This window comes from Budorcas taxicolor, chromosome 1 (assembly GCF_023091745.1).
Source record: "Budorcas taxicolor isolate Tak-1 chromosome 1, Takin1.1, whole genome shotgun sequence".
NCBI lineage: Eukaryota > Metazoa > Chordata > Mammalia > Artiodactyla > Bovidae > Budorcas > Budorcas taxicolor.
Window position 1 is genome coordinate 202,290,807 of NC_068910.1, and position 18,952 is coordinate 202,309,758.

The following is an 18,952-nucleotide window of genomic DNA, read 5'->3' on the forward strand; positions in this document are numbered from 1 at the left end:
CTGCCATCTCATGATGCTCTTGTGAGGATCACCGTGAGAAAATTAATAATTGAATTACAATTGTTCAAGGGGTGTAAAGATACCTTGCAAAAGATAATAAAGTCAGTAGTATTACATAAATCAGATAATTAATAATTTTATATCTTTAATATGATCATCTCAGACTTTGGAACAGAAAATTGCAAAAGGAATAAAGGACTTCCCTGTTCATCCAGTGGTTAAGAATCCTCCTGGCAATGCAGGGGACACAAGTTTAATCTCTAGTCTGGGAAGATCCCACTTGCCTCAGGGCAACTAAACCTGTGCCACAGCTACTGAGCCCACACTCTACAGCCCACATGCCACCACTACCAAAGCCACCACAATAAGTCTGCCCACCACAACTAGAGAGTAGCCCCCACCCACCATAACTAAAGAAAGATTGCACATAACCGCAAAGATTCAGCATAGCCAAAATAAATAACTATTTCAAAACATATTACCTTGTTTAATCATCTCTTTTAATAAAAATTAACCAGTTGATTATGATACCTACCCTTTGCAGGGTGGCAACTGGACCGATTTGAGAACTGCCATCCACTTAACTGAAAGAGAAAGACCTTTTTCTTGAACTCATCACAGATTTTTCTGAGTTCTTGCTTGTGACCAAGAACTGAGATAAACTCTGATAGAAAGCTCAATACTCAGAAGTTTCCTTCAAGTCGTGGATATAGACCAATGGTGACCGTGTAGCCAGAGACACGTCAAAGCAGATATAAACAGATTGCATTGGAAGCTTTGGGGATGATATAATTAAGAAGCCTAGAGAAAGTCAGCAGTGAACTCTACTTTACCTGGACAAATGACAGGTTACAATGTTAAACATATGTAAAAATTTTAAAAGCAAGGGAAGAATAGATTCCATTTTACTATAAGGACTCTGCAGTGATGAGCTGCAGTTATGTAGTTTCATAAACACAGTTTGGGTAACTAGCTCATCCTGGCCTTCCAGGAAATGAATCACATTCAGATTGCAAGAACTTTGATCTCAAAGCCAGTTGTAGTTTAAATGCCAAAATATTCCATAACAGTAGATCATTCCTCTCTTTGTGTCTAAGCTTCCTTATCTGTAAAGTGGAGATGACAATAATAGTGATGGACAGGGAGGCCTGGCATGCTGCGATTCATGGGGTCGCAAAGAGTCAGACATGACTGAGTGACTGAACTGAGCTGAACTGAATGGCATTACTGTGAAGATTAAGTATCAGAGCCTAGAACAATGCCCAGGACAAAGTTAAGGGTTCAATAGACATTGGCATATCAGTGCAAGAAGACCAGTTGTCACTGAAAACTCACATGAAGTTATGAATGTCAGGGCAGAAGGTGAGGGAAGGTGCGTAGGCCAGGTTAACCAGAGAAACAGAGCCAGTGGAAAATAGACATTAATAGATTTATTGCAAGGAACTGGCTTATGCTGTTGTGGGGGGCTAACTGTGCAAGTCTGAAATCCCTAGAGCAGCCCCTCAGGAAGGTCAGACTGGAACCCTCCACTGGGACTAAAGTTAAGTTATGATCCCAAGGCAAAATTTCTCCTCCCTCAGGGAAGCCTCATTCTGCTCTTAAGGCTTTTAACCGATTACATCAGACCCACCCAGATGGTCGAGGGAAATCTCTACTTTGAGATTTTTTGACAGCTTTATTTAATTGACGTATAAAGAATTATACATATTTAATGCATATAATTTTATGAATTTGGACCTGTGAAACCATCACCAGAATCAAGGTAACAGACAGATCCTACACATCCCAGTGTTTGTTTATGTCTTTTTGGCTTGTTTTGTGATATAAACATGTGACGTGAGATCTACACTCTTAACAAGTTTTGAAGTGCACAGCACTATATTATAAGCTATAGGCACAGTGTTGTACAGGAGGTCTCTAGAGCTAATTAACTTGAGTGACTAAAACTTTGTACACACTACAACAGCACCCAATTTCCCCCACCCCTCAGCAGTCTCTATTGTATTATCTGATTCTATGAGTTTGACTATTATAGATGCCTCATAAAAGTGGAATCAGGCACTATCATCCATCAGTAACTGGCTTATTTCAGTTAATATAATGCCTATCCATGTTACAAATGGCAAGATTTTCTTCTTTAAGGCTGAAAACTACTCTTTAAAAAAAATTTTTTTTTAATTACAAAACTATGGTAACACATTTACAATAGTCTTGGAAAATACAGAAGAAAGTTACATATAGTTCCACTATATAATTGTTTTTAAGTAGATAAATTAAGATTTTTAGCTGAAGTTTCAATATCAAACTCTCAAAAATTAATAGGCTCAACAGACAGAAAAGTAGAAGGATATGGTAGATCTGAAAAGCACTATGAACCAGTTCAACATAAGATTTTTACAATTTTCACACAACAGCAGGATACAAATTCTGCTCAAGTTCTTATAGACTATAAACCAGGAGACACTGGAACACATCCAGGGACATAAAACAAGGTGCAAAAAATTCATGGTTTAAAGGTATTGAAATTATACAGAAGATGTTCTGTTACTGTGGAATTATGTTAGAAATCAATATCAGAAGATATTTGAGAATAACCCACATATTTTCCAGAGAAGGCAATGGCAACCCACTCCAGTACCCTTGCCTGGGAAATCCCATGGACAGGGGAGCCTGGTGGGCTGCCGTCTATGGGGTCACACAGAGTTGGACATGACTGAAGCGACTTAGCAGCACATATTTTCAAGTGCAATGTGACATTTACCAAGAAAGATCTTTCACTTAGCCATTGAAAGCCTCAATAAATTTTAAAGACTGAAAAGACACAGAGGGTGATTGCAGAGAAGAAAGCATATAAATGAGGAGCAAATATCAATATTATAAATTAATATCAAAGATACTTTAAAAAAACACCATGCTCATTAGAATCACATCTGGAGCTTTGGATAAAAAAGAAAATACCTGGGCACTTGCATTTTTCAAAAACTTCCAAGATAATTCTAATGTGCATCTGGAATTTAAAAAGAGATTACAGGTTTTTCTATTAAATGATAGTTTTATTGATATAGAAGTCTATTATTTTCTGTTGACCAATCATGATAGTTACAAAATCACAATATTAAAAGATGCTTATCAGTTTTCACAATCAATAATATGACAAAAAATAAAAGATAATTACAATTCCAAGCCATAATGGAAGCATGATTCACCTAACAATATAAAATGGTGGTGGTGATTAGTTGCTAAGTCATGTCCAACTCTTGTGACTCCCTGGACTGCAGCCTGCCAGGCTACTCTGTCCATGGGATTTCCCAGGCAAGGATACTGGAATGGGTTGCCATTTCCTTCTCCAACAATATAAAATAATTACTTACAATTTATGGGGTTAAGTAGAGTGATATGATAAGTAGAAATGCATACATGTACATGTTTTCATCCACTTGGCCAGCCTAGGTATTTTGGTTGGTGCATTTAATCCATTTACATTTAAGGTAATTATCAATATGTATGATCCTATTACTATTTTCTTAATTGTTCGGAAGAAAAGTTGGAAGAAAAGTTATGACCAACCTAGATAACCAGTCCATTCTGAAGGAGATCAACCCTGGGATTTCTTTGGAAGGAATGATGCTAAAGCTGAAGCTCCAGTACTTTGGACACCTCATGCGAAGAGTTGACTCATTGGAAAAGACTCTGATGCTGGGAGGGATTGGGGGCAGGAGGAGAAGGGGACAACTGAGGATGAGATGGCTGGATGGCATCACAGACTCGATGGACGTGAGTCTGAGTGAACTCCAGGAGTTGGTGATGGACAAGGAGGCCTGGTGTACTGCGATTCATGGGGTCGCAAAGAGTCAGACACCACTGAGCGACTGAACTGAACTGAACCTAGATAGCATATTCAAAAGCAGAGACATTACTTTGCTGACTAAGGTCCGTCTAGTCAAAGCTATGGTTTTTCCTGTGGTCATGTATGGATGTGAGAGTTGGACTGTGAAGAAAGCTGAGCGCCGAAGAATTGATGCATTTGAACTGTGGTGTTGGAGAAGACTCTTGAGAGTCCCTTGGACTGCAAGGAGATCCAACCAATCCATTCTGAAGGAGATCAGCCCTGGGATTTCTTTGGAAGGAATGATGCTGAAGCTGAAACTCCAATACTTTGGCCACCTCATGTGAAGAGTTGACTCATTGGAAAAGACTCTGATGCTGGGAGAGATTGGGGGCAGGAGGAGAAGGGGACAACCGAGGATGAGATGGCTGGATGGCATCACTGACTGGATGGACATGAGTTTGAGTGAATTCTGGGAGTTGGTGATGGACAGGGAGGCCTGGCGTGCTGCGATTCATGGGGTCGCAAAGAGTTGTACACAACTGAGCAACTGAACTGAACTGAACTGAACTGAACTAATTGTTTGGGGTTTACTTTTTGTAGGTCATTTCCTTCTCTGTGTTTCCTTCCTAGAGTAGTTCTTTTAGCATTGATGATAAAGCTGGTTTGGTGGTGCCAAATTCTCTTAACATTTGCTTGTCTGTAAAGCCTTTGATTTCTCTGTCAAATCAGAATGAGAGTCTTGCTGGATAAAGTATTCTTGGTTGTAGCTTCTTCCCTTTCATCACTTTAAGTATATCATGCTATTCCCTTCTGGCTTGTAGAGTTTCTATTGAGAAATCAACTGATAACCTTATGGGAGTTCCCTTGTGTGTTATTTTATCATTTTCCCCTTGTTTTTAATATTTTATCTCTGTCTTTAATTTTGGCAGTTTGATTACTATGTGTCTCAGTGTATTCCTCCTTGGGTTTATCCTGCCTGGGTCACTCTGCATTTCCTGGGATTGGTTGACTATTTCCTCTCCCATGTTAGGGAAGTTTTCAACTATTGTATCTTCAAATATTTTCTCAGGTCTTTTCTCCCTCTCTTCTCCTCCTGCAGCAGCTACTGTTGCTAAGTCGCTTCAGTCATGGCCGACTCTGTGCGACCCCATAGACGGCAGCCCACCAGGCTCCCCCGTCCCTGGGATTCTCCAGGCAAGAACAGTGGAGTGGGTTGCCATTTCCTTCTCCAAGGCATGAAAGTGAAAAGCGAAAGTGAAGTCGCTCCTCCTGGGACCCCTATAATGCAGATATTGATGTATTTAATGTTGTGGCAACAGTCTCTTAGACTGTCTACAGTTTTTTTTCTTTCATTCCTTTTTCTATATTCTGTTTGGTGACAGTGATTTCTACCATTCTGTCTTCCAGGTCACATATCCATTCTTCTGCCTCAGTTATTCTGCTTCTGATTCCTTCCAGTGTATTGTTCATCTGTTTGTTTGCTTTTGGTTCTCCTAGGTCTTTGATAAACACTCCTTGCATCTTCTCTATTCTTTTTCCAAGATCCTGGATCATCTTCACTATCATTATTCTGATTTTCTTTTCTGGAAGGTGGCCTATCTTCACTTCATTTAGTTGTTTTTTCTGATGCTTTATCTTGTCCCTTCACCTGGGACATAATCTGCTGCCTTTTCATTTAGATTAACTTTCTGTGATGTGGTTTTCCTTCTGGTAAAAGGAAAATTATAGTTCTTGCTTCTTCTGTCTGTCCTTTGGTGGATGAGGCTAAGGGCCTTGTGTAAGCTTCCTGATTGGAGGAACTAGTGGTGGGAAAAATTGGGTCTTGCTCTGGTGGGTAGGGCCATGATCAGTAAAACTTCAATCTGATTGTCTGCTGATGGGTGGGGCTGTACTCCTTCCCTGTTAGTTTTTTGCCTGAGGTGACCCAACCCTGAGGTCTACAGACTCTATGGTAGGGTTAATGGTGACCTCTGAGAGGGCTCATGCCAAGGGGTACCTCCCAGAGCTGCTGCTGCTAGTGTCCCCATCCCCACAGTGAGCCACTACTGATGCATGCCTCCACAGGAGACTCTACAACACTAGAAGGTAGGTCTGGTTTAGTCTCCTGTGGGTTCACTACTCCTTTCCCCTGGGACCTGGTGCACACACAATTTTGTTTGTGCCCCCCCCCCCCCCCAAAAGTGGAATCTCTGTTTCCATTTGTCCTTTGAAAGGTCTGTAATCAAATCCCACTGGCCTTCAAAGTCAAATTCTCTGGGGATTCCTAGTCCCTTTGCCAGATCTCTAGGCTGGGAAGCCTGAGGTGGGGCTCAGAACCCTCACAACAGTGGGAGAGCTTTTTTGGTATTGTTCTGCAGTTTGTAGGTCACCTACTGAGCATGCAGGGATTTGATTTTATCATGATTGCACCCCCTCTTACCATCTCACTGTAGTTTCTCCTTTGTCCTTGGACAAGGGGTATCTTTTTTTTTGGTGGGTTCCAGCATCCTTCTGTCAATAGTTGTTCAAAAGTTGCAATTTGGGTGCTTTCACAGGAGAATATGAGTGCACATCCTTCTATTCTGCCATCTTGAGTCAATCTCTAAGGCTGAATAATATTCTATTGTACAGATATACCACGTTTTCTTTAGTCGTACACTTCGGTTGTTTTCATATCTTCAGTTCAGTTAGTTCAGTTGCTCAGTCGTGTCCGACTCTTTGCGACCCCATGAATCGCAGCACGCCAGGACTCCCTGTCCATCACCAGCTCCCAGAGTTCACACAGACTCACGTCCATCAAGTCCGTGATGCCATCCAGCCATCTCATCCTGGGTCGTCCCCTTCTCCTCCTGCCCCCAATCTCTCCCAGCATCAGAGTCTTTTCCAATGAGTCAGCTCTTCGCATGAGGTGTCCAAAGTACTGGAGCTTCAGCTTTAGCATCATTCCTTCCAAAGAAATCCCAGGGTTGATCTCGTTCAGAATGGACTGGTTGGATCTCTTGCAGTCCAAGGGACCCTCAAGAGTCTTCTCCAACACCACAGTTCAAACGCATCAATTCTTCGGCGCTCAGCCTTCTTCACAGTCCAACTCTCACATCCATACATGACCGCAGGAAAGACCATAGCCTTGACTAGGCGGACCTTAGTCGGCAAAGTAATGTCTCTGCTTTTGAATATACTATCTAGGTTGATCATAACTTTTCTTCCAAGGAGTAAGCGTCTTTGAATTTCATGGCTGCAGTCACCATCTGCAGTGATTTTGGAGCCAAAAAAAAACAAAGTCTGACACTGTTTCCACTGTTTCCCCATCTATTTCCCATGAAGTGATGGGACCAGATGCCATGATCTTCTTTTTCTGAATGTTGAGCTTTAAGCCAACTTTTTCACTCTCCTCTTTCACTTTCATCAAGAGGCTTTTTAGTTCCTCTTCACTTTCTGCCATAAGGGTGGTGTCATCTGCATATCTGAGGTTATTGATATTTCTCCCAGCAATCTTGATTCCAGCTTGTGTTTCTTCCAGTCCAGCATTTCTCATGATGTACTCTGCATAGAAGTTAAATAAGCAGGGTGACAATATACAGCCTTGACGTACTCCTTTTCCTATTTGGAACCAGTCTGTTGTTCCATGTCCAGTTCTAACTGTTGCTTCCTGACCTGCATACAGATTTCTCAAGAGGCAGGTCAGGTGGTCTGGTATTCCCATCTCTTTCAAAATTTTCCACAGTTTATTGTGATCCACACAGTCAAAGGCTTTGGCATAGTCAATAAAGCAGAAATAGATGTTTTTTCTGGAACTCTCTTGCTTTTTCCATGATCCAGCAGATGTTGGCAATTTGATCTCTGGTTCCTCTGCCTTTTCTAAAACCAGCTTGAATGTCAGGGAGTTCACGGTTCACGTACTGCTAAAGTCTGTCTTGGAGAATTTTGAGCATTACTTTACTAGCATGTGAGATGAGTGCAATTGTGCGGTAGTTTGAGCATTCTTTTGCATTGCCTTTCTTTGGAATTGGAATGAAAACTGACCTTTTCCAGTCCTCTGGCCACTGCTGAGTTTTCCGAATTTGCTGGCATATTGAGTGCAGCACTTTCACAGCATCCTCTTTCAGGATTTGAAATAGCTCAACTGGAATTCCATCACCTCCACTAGCTTTGTTCGTAGTGATGCTTTCTAAGGCCCACTTGACTTCACATTCCAAGATGTCTGGCTCTAGATTAGTGATCATATCATCATGATTATCTGGGTCATGAAGATCTTTTTTGTACAGTTCTTCCGTGTATTCTTGCTACCTCTTCTTAATATCTTCTGCCTTTGTTAGGTCCATACCATTTCTGTCCTTTATCGAGCCCATCTTTGCATGAAATGTTCCCTTGGTATCTCTAAGTTTCTTGAAGAGATCTCTAGCCTTTCCCATTCTGTTGTTTTCCTCTATTTATTTGCATTGATCACTGAAGAAGGCTTTCTTATGTCTTCTTGCTATTCTTTGGAACTCTGCATTCAGATGCTTATATCTTTCCTTTTCTCCTTTGCTTTTCACCTATCTTCTTTTCACAGCTATTTGTAAGGCCTCCCCAGACAGCCATTTTGCTTTTTTGCATTTCTTTTCTATGGGGATGGTCTTTATCCCTGTTTCCTGTACAATGTCATGAACCTCATTCCATAGTTCATATCTTAGCTATCATGAATAATGCTGCTGAAGTTAACATGGGAATGAAAGTATCTCTTTGAGATCTTGACTTCAGTTCTTTGAATGTATACGCAAAAATGAGATTGTTGGATCGATAGTGGTTCTATTTTTAATTTTTTAAGGAACCACCACAGTACTCTTTTCCATGGATGCTGCATTGTTTTATATTCCCACCAACCATTACAAGGGCTTGAATTTTTGCATATCTTTGTCAACAATTGTTGTCTTTTGCATTTTTTAAATAACTGTTATCCTAATAGATATGAGGTTGTATCTCATTGTCATTTTTATTTGAATTTCCTAATAGCATATTTTCATCTACCTGTTGGTCATTTGTATATCTTCTTTGGAGAAACATCTGTTCAAGTTCTTTGACAATTTTTAAATCAGGTTATTGGGGAATTTTTTCATAATAAGTTGTAGGATTTCCTTATATATTTTGGAAATTAATCCCTTATTAGATATACAGTTTGAAAATATCTTCTCCCATTCTGTAGGATGACTTTTCACTTTATTGATGGTTTCCTTTGCTATGTAGAAGATTTTTATAATTCCTGTAGGAGTTTGCTGTAGTCCCACTTGTCTATTTTTGCTTTTGTTGCTTGTGCTTTTGGTATCATAGCCAAGAAATCATTGCCTAGGCAAACGTCAAGAATATTTTCCCCTGTGTTTATTTCTAGGAGTTTTACAGTTTCAAGTCTCATGATTAAGCCTTCAACCCATTTTGGGTTGATTTTTATGTATAATGTAAGGTAGGGATTCAATTTCATTTTTTTGGCATGGGGATATTCAATTTTCAAAAAATCACCTGTTGAAGGGACGACATATTCCCCACTGTGTATTCATGACACCTTGTCAAATATCAGCTGACCATATGTACATGGCTATTTCTGGGCTATCTATTCTGTTCCATTGGCCTACAGATCTGTCTTTATGGGAGTACCATGATGTTTTAATTCCTATGGCTTAATAATATATTTTGAAATCAGGAAGTGACATTGTCAGCCTCATTCTTTCTCTCAAGATTGTTTTAGCAACTCTGTGTCAACAAAATTCAACAACTTTTCATGGTAAAAATGCTCAAAATTTTAGAGATTACTTCAACATAATAAAGGCTGCATATGACAAGCCCACAGCTAATATCTTACTCAACTGTGAAAATGTTAAAGCTTTTTCTCCAAGATTAGAAATGAGACAAGAATGCCTGCTCTTGCCTCTTCTTTTCAACATAATGTTGAAAGTCCATGTCACAGCAATTGGACAAGAAAAAGAAATAAAATCCATCTTTGTCACTTTCTATATGTCTAGTCAAGTCTTTAATCTCTCTAAGCCTGTGACCAATGTGGAGCCTAAGAAGGCGGAGTAGCAGGACATGCACTCCTGTGATAACTTCTCCTGTGATAACTCCAAAATTGAAACTCACTGCTGAACATCCATCGACAGGAGAAAGTTGGATCCCACTAAGAAAAGATAACCCACGTCCAAGGACAAAGGAAAAGCCCCACCAAGATGGAAGGAGGGGTGAAATCACATTGAAAATCAAACCTCATATGCACCAGAGATGCTCAGAGGGGAGGGCTCAAACAAAACCTTGTGTGCACCAGGACCCAAAGACCCCACAGAGACTGAGCCAGAATTGTGTTTGCGTGTCTCCTGTGGAAGTACAGGTCAGCAGTGGCTTGATGCAGAGGCAAGGGCTCTAGGTGCAGGAGACCTGGTCACACACCCTGTGGCATAAGCCCTCTTGGAGGAGGTCACCATTAACCCCACCATAGAGCTACCAAGCAGACAACCCACAAACTACAGAACAATTATACCAAAGAAATTCTCTCACTGTTAAGAAAGTTATAAGACCCGCAACAGATTTCCCAACTTGGAGATCTGGCAAAGGGACTGAGAACCCCTAGGGAATCTGACTTTGGGGGTCAGTGGGATTTGATTACAGAACTTACACAAGACTGGGGAATCAGACTCTTGGAGGGCCCAAAGAAAACCTTGTGCGCACAAGAGTCTGAGCAGTGACCCTACAAGAGATTGACCAGACTTGCCTGTGAGTGTCTCTGGCATGGGTCGGTGGTGGTCTGCTGCAGGGTTGGGGCACTGAGTGTGGCAGTGCATGCACAGGGGCTTTTGAAGGAGGTTGCCATTATCTTCATTATTTCCACCATAGTTTGGTCTCAGGTCAAACAACAGGAAGGGAACACAGCCCCACCCATCAACAGAAAATTGGAGTAAAGATTTACTGAGCATGGCCCTGCCCTTCAGAACAAGCCTCTTTCCCCTACAGTCAGTCTCTCCCCAAAGGATGCTCTCCCAACAGGAACAGAATGATCTCTGTTCATTTCCAAGGCAAGCCATTCAATATCACAGTAATCCAAGTCTATGCCCGTCAGTAATGATGATGGTTCTATGAAGACCTACAAGACCTTCTATAAATAACACCCCAAAAAGATGTCTGTTTCATCATAAAAGACTGGAATGCAAAAGTAGGAAGCCAAGAGATACCTGGAGTAAAAGGCAAATTTGGTTTTGGAATAAAAAATAAACCAGGGCATAGCCTAACAGTTTTGCCATGAGAACACACTGGTCATAGCAAACACCCTCTTCCAACAACACAAGAGAAGATTCTACACAAGGACCTCACCAGATGGTCAATACTGAAATCAGTTTGCAGCCAAACATGAAGAGGCTCTATACAGTCAGTAAAAACAAGACCAGGAGCTGACTGTGGCTCAGATCATGAACTCCTTATTGTAAAATTCAGACTTAACTTGAAGGAAGTAGAGAAAACAACTAAATCATTCAGATATGATATAAATCAAATCCCTTATGATTATACAGTGGAAATGACAAATAGATTCAAGGAATTATATCTAATAGAGTGCCTGCAGAACTATAGATGGAGGGTTGTGGCATTGTACAGGAGGCAGTGATCAAGATCATCCCCAAGAAAAAGAAATGAAAAAAGCAAAATGGTTGTCTGAGGAGGCCTTACAAATAGCTGAGAAAAGAAGAGAAGGTAAAGGCAAAGGAGAAAAGGAAAGATATATCCATTTGAATGCGGAGTTCCAAAGAATAGCAAGGATATATAAGAAAGCCTTCGTAGGTGATCAATGCAAAGAAATAGAGGAAAACAATAGCCTGGGAAAGACTAGAGATCTCTTCAAGAAAATTAGAGATACAAAGGGAAGATTTCATGCAAAGATGGGCACAATAAAGGAAAGAAATGGTATGCACCTAACAGAAGTAGAAGATATTAAGAAGAGGTGGCAAGAATACACAGAAGAACTATACAAAAAAGATCATGACCCAGATAACTGCGATGATGTGATCACTCACCTAGAGCCACATTCTGGAATGCAAAGTCAAGTGGACCTTAGGAAGCATCACTACAAAAAAAGCTAGTGAAGGTGATGGAATTCCAATTGAGCTATTTCAAATCCTAAAAGGTGATGCTGGTAATGTGCTGCACTTAATATGCCAGCAAATTTGGAAAACTCAGCAGTGGCCCCAGGACTGGAAAAGGTCAGTTTTCATCCTAATCCCAGGAAAAGTAACGCCGAAGAATGTTCAAACTACTGCGCAATTGCAGTTATCTCACAGGCTAACAAAGTAATGCTCAAAATTCTCCAAGCTAGGCTTCAACATTACGTCAACTGTGAACTTCCAGCTGTTCAAGCTGGTTTTATAAAAGGCAGTGGAATCAGAGGTCAAATTGCCAACATTTGTTGGATCATCGAAAAAACAAGAGAATACCAAAAAACAAACGTTTTATTGATTACACCAAAGCCTTTGACTGTGTAGATCACAAAAAAACTGTGGGAAATTCTTCAAGAGATGGGAATACCAGACCACCTTACCTGCCTCCTGAGAAATCTATATGCAGGTCAAGAAGCAATAGTTAGAACCAGACATGGAACAATAGACTGGTTCCAAATTGGGAAAGGTGTACATCAAGGCTGTATATTGTCACCCTGCTTATTTAACTTATATGCAGAGTACATCATGTGAAATGTCAGGCTGGGTGAAGCACAAGCTGGAATCAAGATTGTGGGGAGAAATACAAATAACCTCAGATATGCAGATGACACCACCCCTATGGCAGAAAGCAAAGAGGGACCTAAAGAGCCTCCTGATGAAAGTGAAAGAGAAGAGTGGGAAAGCTGGCTTAAAACTCAGCTTTCAAAAAACTAAGATCATGGCATCCAGTCCCATCACTTCATGGCAAATAGATGGAGAAACAATGGAAACAGTGACATATTTTATTTTTGGAGCCTCCAAAATCACCACAGATGGTGACTGCAGCCACGAAATTAAAAGGCACTTGCTCATTGAAAGAAAAGCTATGACCAACCTAGTCAACGTATTAAAAAGTGGAAACATTACTTTGCTGACAAAGGTCCATCTAGTTGAAGCTATGGTTTTTCCAGTAGTCATGTATAGATGTGAGAGTTGGACTATAAAGAAGGCTGAGCACTGAAGAACTGATGGTTTTGAACTGTGGTGTTGGAGAAAACTCTTGAGAGTCCCTTGGACTGCAAGGAGGTCCAACCAGTCCATCCTAAAGGAAATCAGTCCTGAATATTCACTGGAAGGACTGATGCTGAAGCTGAAACTCCAATACTTTGGTCACTGATATGAAGAACTGACTCCTTGAAAAGACCCTGATGCTGGGAAAGACTGAAGGCAGGAGGAGAATGGGACAACAGAGGATGAGATGGTTGGATGGCATCACCAACTTGATGCATGTGAATTTGAGCAAGCTCTGAGTAGTTAGTAATGGACAGGGAAGCCTGGTGTGCTGCAGTCCATGGGGTCACAAAGAGTCAGACACAACTGAGCAACTGAACTGAACTGAACTGAACCGTGTGACTAATATCTGTAAATTATAACAATAATATTGTCACTTCAAGATTATTGTACAGGATTAGAGACCATAAAAACAAATTGCTTGGGTTCATATGAAATGATCAGTTAGAGCAGTTGAACTTCTTTTCATTCAAAGATTACCTATTGTTAGCTGTGTAGTCTTAGAAAACTTACTCTACCTATCTGTGCCTTGGTTTCCTCATCTGCAAAATGGGCATAATGATAAATTGTTCTGGGTAATAAATGAATCTGGGTAAAGTATTCAGGACAGTTTCTGGCACATAGTAAGCACTATATGTGTTATAACTATTGTAATTTGATATTTTGTAATCGGGTGGAAATTAGGTAGGTAGGATACCTGGACTTCATCTCTATCCTGTACTAGATGAACTTGTAGGAGTCACTTCCCTTCTCTTTCACTAATTTCCTTCTCTGTAAACAAGGCCATCTATCAAGCTTAGACATTTTAAGATGATAAACTCCACTGTGAGCTTAAGAACTTGAGAAGGCCTCCTGGCTTGTAGATGGTTTTGACCTGCTTCTTTCTCATCAGTCTGTCAAGGCTTCCTCATTGATTTACACCAAGAACCCTGCCTCTGTCTCAACTTTTCTGCAGAGCAGTTGATCTGTTTACTCTTCACCAAGATGAATTCCTCTGCCAGTTGCATCAGAGCTGTCATATAAGCCAGCTTCATGGCAGGGAGAGAGAGGAAAATAGTGTTTTTATATTTATGCCTCACTGTGTCTTCCTTCCTCTGGGATCCCTTCTGAAAAAGGTCAAAACAGAATTCTGCAGCTGCTGTGATGAGAAATGACACTGATTGAAGAAGCAGAGCCTATGTAAGCAGTCATGCCCACCCAAGGAGGCGGGGCCTGGAGCCCTGCTGGGCCTGACTCATCCTCCACCCCAGGGGGGCTCTGCCCCTAAAGAGAGCAAACGTCTTGAAAGTTATGGCAGCAGGTGGAAGAAGGGCAGTAACTAATGGAAGCATGATGGAAAACCTAAAAGAGGGCACAGAAGAAGTGATAGTTTTGCTTCAGATTCAGTGACAAACCAAAATATTATATACATTCCCTCTTGCTTTCCCTATATTCTTTTTTTGATTGGAGTATAATTGCTTTACAATGATGTATTAGTTTCTGCTGTACAACAAAGTGAAATCAGCCATCAGTTCAGTTCAGTTCAGTCGCTCAGTCGTGTCCGACTCTTTGCGACCCCATGAATTGCAACACGTCAGGCCTCCCTGTCCATCACCAACTCCCAGAGTTCACTCAAACTCACGTCCATCAAGTCGGTGATGCCATCCAGCCATCTCATCCTCTGTTGTCCCCTTTTCCTCCTGCCCCCAATCCCTCTCAGCATCAGAATCTTTTCCAATGAGTCAACTCTTCGCATGAGGTGGCCAAAGTACTGGAGTTTCAGCTTTAGCATCATTCCTTCCAAAGAACACCCAGGACTGATCTCCTTTAGAATGGACTGGTTGGATCTCCTTGCAGCCCAAGGGACTCTCAAGAGTCTTCTCCAACACCACAGTTCAAAAACATCAGTTCTTTGGTGCTCAGCTTTCTTCACAGTCCAATTCTCACATCCATACATGACTACTGGAAAAACCATAGCCTTGACTAGACAGACCTTTGTTGGCAAAGTAATGTCTCTGCTTTTGAATATGCTATCTAGGTTGGTCATAACTTGCCTTCCAAGGAGTAAGCGTCTTTTAATTTCATGGCTGCAATCAGCCATAAGTATGTGTATATATATATATATATATATATATATATATATATATATATATATATATATATATATATATCTCCACCCTCTTGGACCTCTGCCCTCCCTATCCCACCCATCTAGGTCATCACAGAACACAAAGCTGAGGTCCCTGTGCTATATATACAGCAGCTTCCCACTAGCTATCTATTTCACACATGGTAGTATATACATATGTCAATCCTACTCTCCTGCTTTTCCTATATTTTAGGGAAGAGTTAAAAAGAAACACAGTAAGACACAAGGGAGTGTAGAAAAGTCTGCTTTCTCTTCTCTTCCTCTTATTGGTTTTGACCCCTTTGCATTTTTATCTACTTCTCCCCAAGACAGAAGACTGGATATCTGACCATCAGACTCAGGTATCCCAGGGCTGAGTTCACTACTGGGCAAAGTTAAGAGCCTAAAAGAAAGAGCCCCAGGAACACACTTCCTTCTCTTTCTGTGTCCAAGCTGGACAAGCTTTCCTTTGCTTCTGGCTACAGGTAATGACTGTGTGAGTGTCAGGGTCAGTGGACAGGAACTGACAAAGAGAGAGAAAAACCCCTGTGGTGAGTAGCTGAGGTCAGTGGACAAGTGTTTGACAGTGTACTGTTCACCGTGTGCTTCCTGAATGATGTTACCCACTGGATGGATGTTGATAAATCCACTGTGACAGAAAATAAATGAGTAGGAATAAGGGAGGTGGGAGGGGGGTTCAGGATTGGGAACACATGTACACCCGTGGCGGATTCATGTTGATGTATGGCAAAACCAATACAGTATTGTAAAGTAAAAGAAAAGAAAAGAAAAAAAAAAGTGAGGAAGTGAAAGTCGCTCAGTCATGTCTGACTCTTTGGACATGTATAGTCCTCAAGGACTATACAGTCATGGAATTCTCTAGGCCAGAATACTGGAGTGGATAGCCTTTCCCTTCTCCAGGAGATCTTCCCAACCCAGGGGTTGAATCCAAGTCTCCTGAATTGCACACAGATTCTTTACCAGCTGAGTCACAAGGGAAGCTCAGGAGTAAGTTTAGGGGGAGATTGTATTTTGTTTGGGGCAGCATTTCATTTTAGGTCTGTTCAGTATCCCACAGGGTCAGAAAATAGATTTATACACCAAGTTTGCCAGGAAGGACTGACCAGCAGGTTCTTCATCCAAAAACAAAAGGCCAGGATGCCCCATGTACCCCAATATTCCAGGGAAAACCTCTGAGGTAAATGTCTCATTTACTCCCTTGATCTTATCTGAGGTCTGGGGTTCCTGATTGCAAATCCCTGATTTAAGATGTAGAAGTGACATTTGAAGTGCTTGAGACCCTAGTCCAACCTCCTCACTAGAAAATATGGGGATTCCTTCTTTATCTAAGAGCATGTGACCAAGCAGAGGGGTGGCCATTGATTTAACCTGCATTACTCTGCAAAGTGTTACTTGGGAGCCCAGAAAGTAGCATTAGCACTGTTAGATGGAGCCCTCTTGTTGGAAGGTCACGTCTTAACTGTGATGTATGCATGCTTTTTAACCAATATAACTCACCTCTCTGTTTTTCACCCATTTTTTGCTTGAGCATAATTAATGATCTCACTTTTTGGCTCTCTTGCCTTCAGAAAAAAAAGAAAAAGAAAATGTGATTCATATAATCAAATCATTGCTGCCACTGTGGAAGCTACAGGCATGAACTCAGGCACCTGGTTCCATCTGCAAACCACAGAGGCTCTGCTGTGGGGAAAGCATTAGTGCTGGAGTCAGGATATTTACCTTCAAATCCCAGACTTTTCATTCACTACGTGGTACCTTTGGCAAGTCACTTATCTCCTTTTGGTCTTACTGAACTTATCTGAAAAATGGCCAAATTATTAGTCACTGTTGCAGAACAGGGCTTCTAGGAGATCATGCCAAAAAATGCTAAGTAAAGCCAGTGGAAACCAAAGGTGTACCTCATCCCACAGGCTGCAGTCCTAGACTTTTGACCAAGAAAGTTTTCGTTGCTTTCAGCTGCTGTGGACACATTCTTATGTTTAAAAAAAAATTACTTCTTTTCTGTTGCAGTGCATAGTATGGGACTGGGACTCCAATGGCAAACATGACTTCATTGGAGAATTCACTTCAACCTTCAAGGAGATGAGAGGAGCAATGGAAGGCAAACAGGTATGTGGTGAGCCCCCTGTGGTATTTCTCCCAGACTCGCCTGTCACGATGCCTCGTTAGCACCCAGACAGAGCAGCTAGAGGTGAAATATTAGTGTATAATTAAATGAGGCCAGGAGGGAGCATGGAGGGATCCATAACCCAGGTTCTAGTGCCAACCCAGTCTACAGCAATTAGTGTGACTTTGGACAGGACCCTGCCCAGTGTGATACCATTCCTCCACTGGCAAAGTGGAGGAGTCAAATAAGGATGGTTCCGATTTTCTTTAGCTGTGTAGCCCTGGACAAGTGATTTAGTTCCTCTGTGCCTCAGCTTTCTCACTTGAAAAAAAAAAATTAAGGTGATAACAGTACCTACCTGTGAAGACTAAATGAGATAATTCATGATTCGCCCTTGGCAGGGTATCTTCACTTACAAAATATGTACTATTGTTATTATCTAGTAGCAGTACTCTTTCCAGCTCTACATTTCCATAACCTGATAGCATTAACTACACATTTAATGCTTTGGACAAATTGATTCCTTCAAGTTTGAATTTTGGGCACCAGATTTTCAGTTAGTCTCACCATTTCATTCTTGATACCAAGAGATAAATCTGAACACTACCAAAAACCACAGGGGCACATAGGGATTTCATTGCATCATGCAGAAGCCTGCCCCTTCTCTGTGTATCTTTCAGGCAACTGTACTTTGATAGACACATACATGCATCTGTTATTTAGTTGCTGTCTTCCGGACCCTGACCATGTAACTTCTGCTCTGACCTGTTCAGGGTTCACCCGCCCAACTTCAGCTGCAGAACCTGAATCTCTTTGCCTGAGAGCTTTTTCTGGCTGCTGAATCCTACTCTGCACCTGCCAATAGCAGGCTGAATGTGTCAGGGAAGATGTACATATTTCAGACAGCTGCCCTCAAAAAATAGCTAGTGGTAAGCAGGATATAACACCCCATCTCTATTGCCCTTCAGGCAGCAGAACTCTGAGGTGTGCTCTGAGCAGCTGCCCACAGCTCACCAGCAGGGACTGGCCTGGCTGACAATGGAGTCCCTGACTTGATCACACGCCCCTTTTTGGCTGCTTCCCTCTCCCAGTTCCCCACCCTTCTACTCTCGTTTCCTGGAAATACCTACTAGATGAATTGTTGTTCTTGTTGTTGTGCAGTTGCTAAGTCATGTGTGACTCTTTGTGACCCCATTGACTGCAGCACACCAGGCTCCTCTGTCTTCCACTATCTCCTGGAGTTTGCTCAAATTCATGTCTATTGAGTCAGTGATGCTATCTAACCATCTCCTCTTCTGCCACCACTTTCTCCTTTTGCCTTCTTTCCCAGCATCTTTCCCAGTATCAAGTCTTTTCCAGTGAGTCAGCTCTTCATATCAAGTGGCCAAAGTACTGAAGCTTCAGCACCAGTCTTTCCTATGAATATTCAGGGTTGATTTCCTTCAGGATTGACTGGTTTGATCTCCTTGTGGTCCAAGGAACTCAAGAGTCTTCTCCAGTACCACAAATCAAAAGCATCTATTCTTCAGGGCTCAACCCCTTCTTTATGGTCCAGCTCTCACATCAATTTATGACTACTGGATAAACCATAGTTTTGACTATATTGACCTTTGTTGGCAAAATGATGTTTCTCCTTTTTAGTACACAGTCTAGGTTTGTCATAACTTTCCTTACAAGGAGCAAGCATCTTTTAA

The 18,952-nt window shown here is 41.5% G+C and overlaps 1 protein-coding gene across 1 annotated transcript in view; it reads left to right on the top strand.

The window, feature by feature from the left end:
* Positions 1-18,952, top strand: part of CPNE4 (copine 4) — a 498,848-nt gene that overhangs the window by 425,742 nt on the left and 54,154 nt on the right. The window contains exon 7 of the mRNA XM_052637922.1: positions 17,162-17,260. Within this exon, the coding sequence (XP_052493882.1) occupies positions 17,162-17,260 (99 nt within the window). The remainder of the gene's footprint in view (positions 1-17,161; positions 17,261-18,952) is intronic.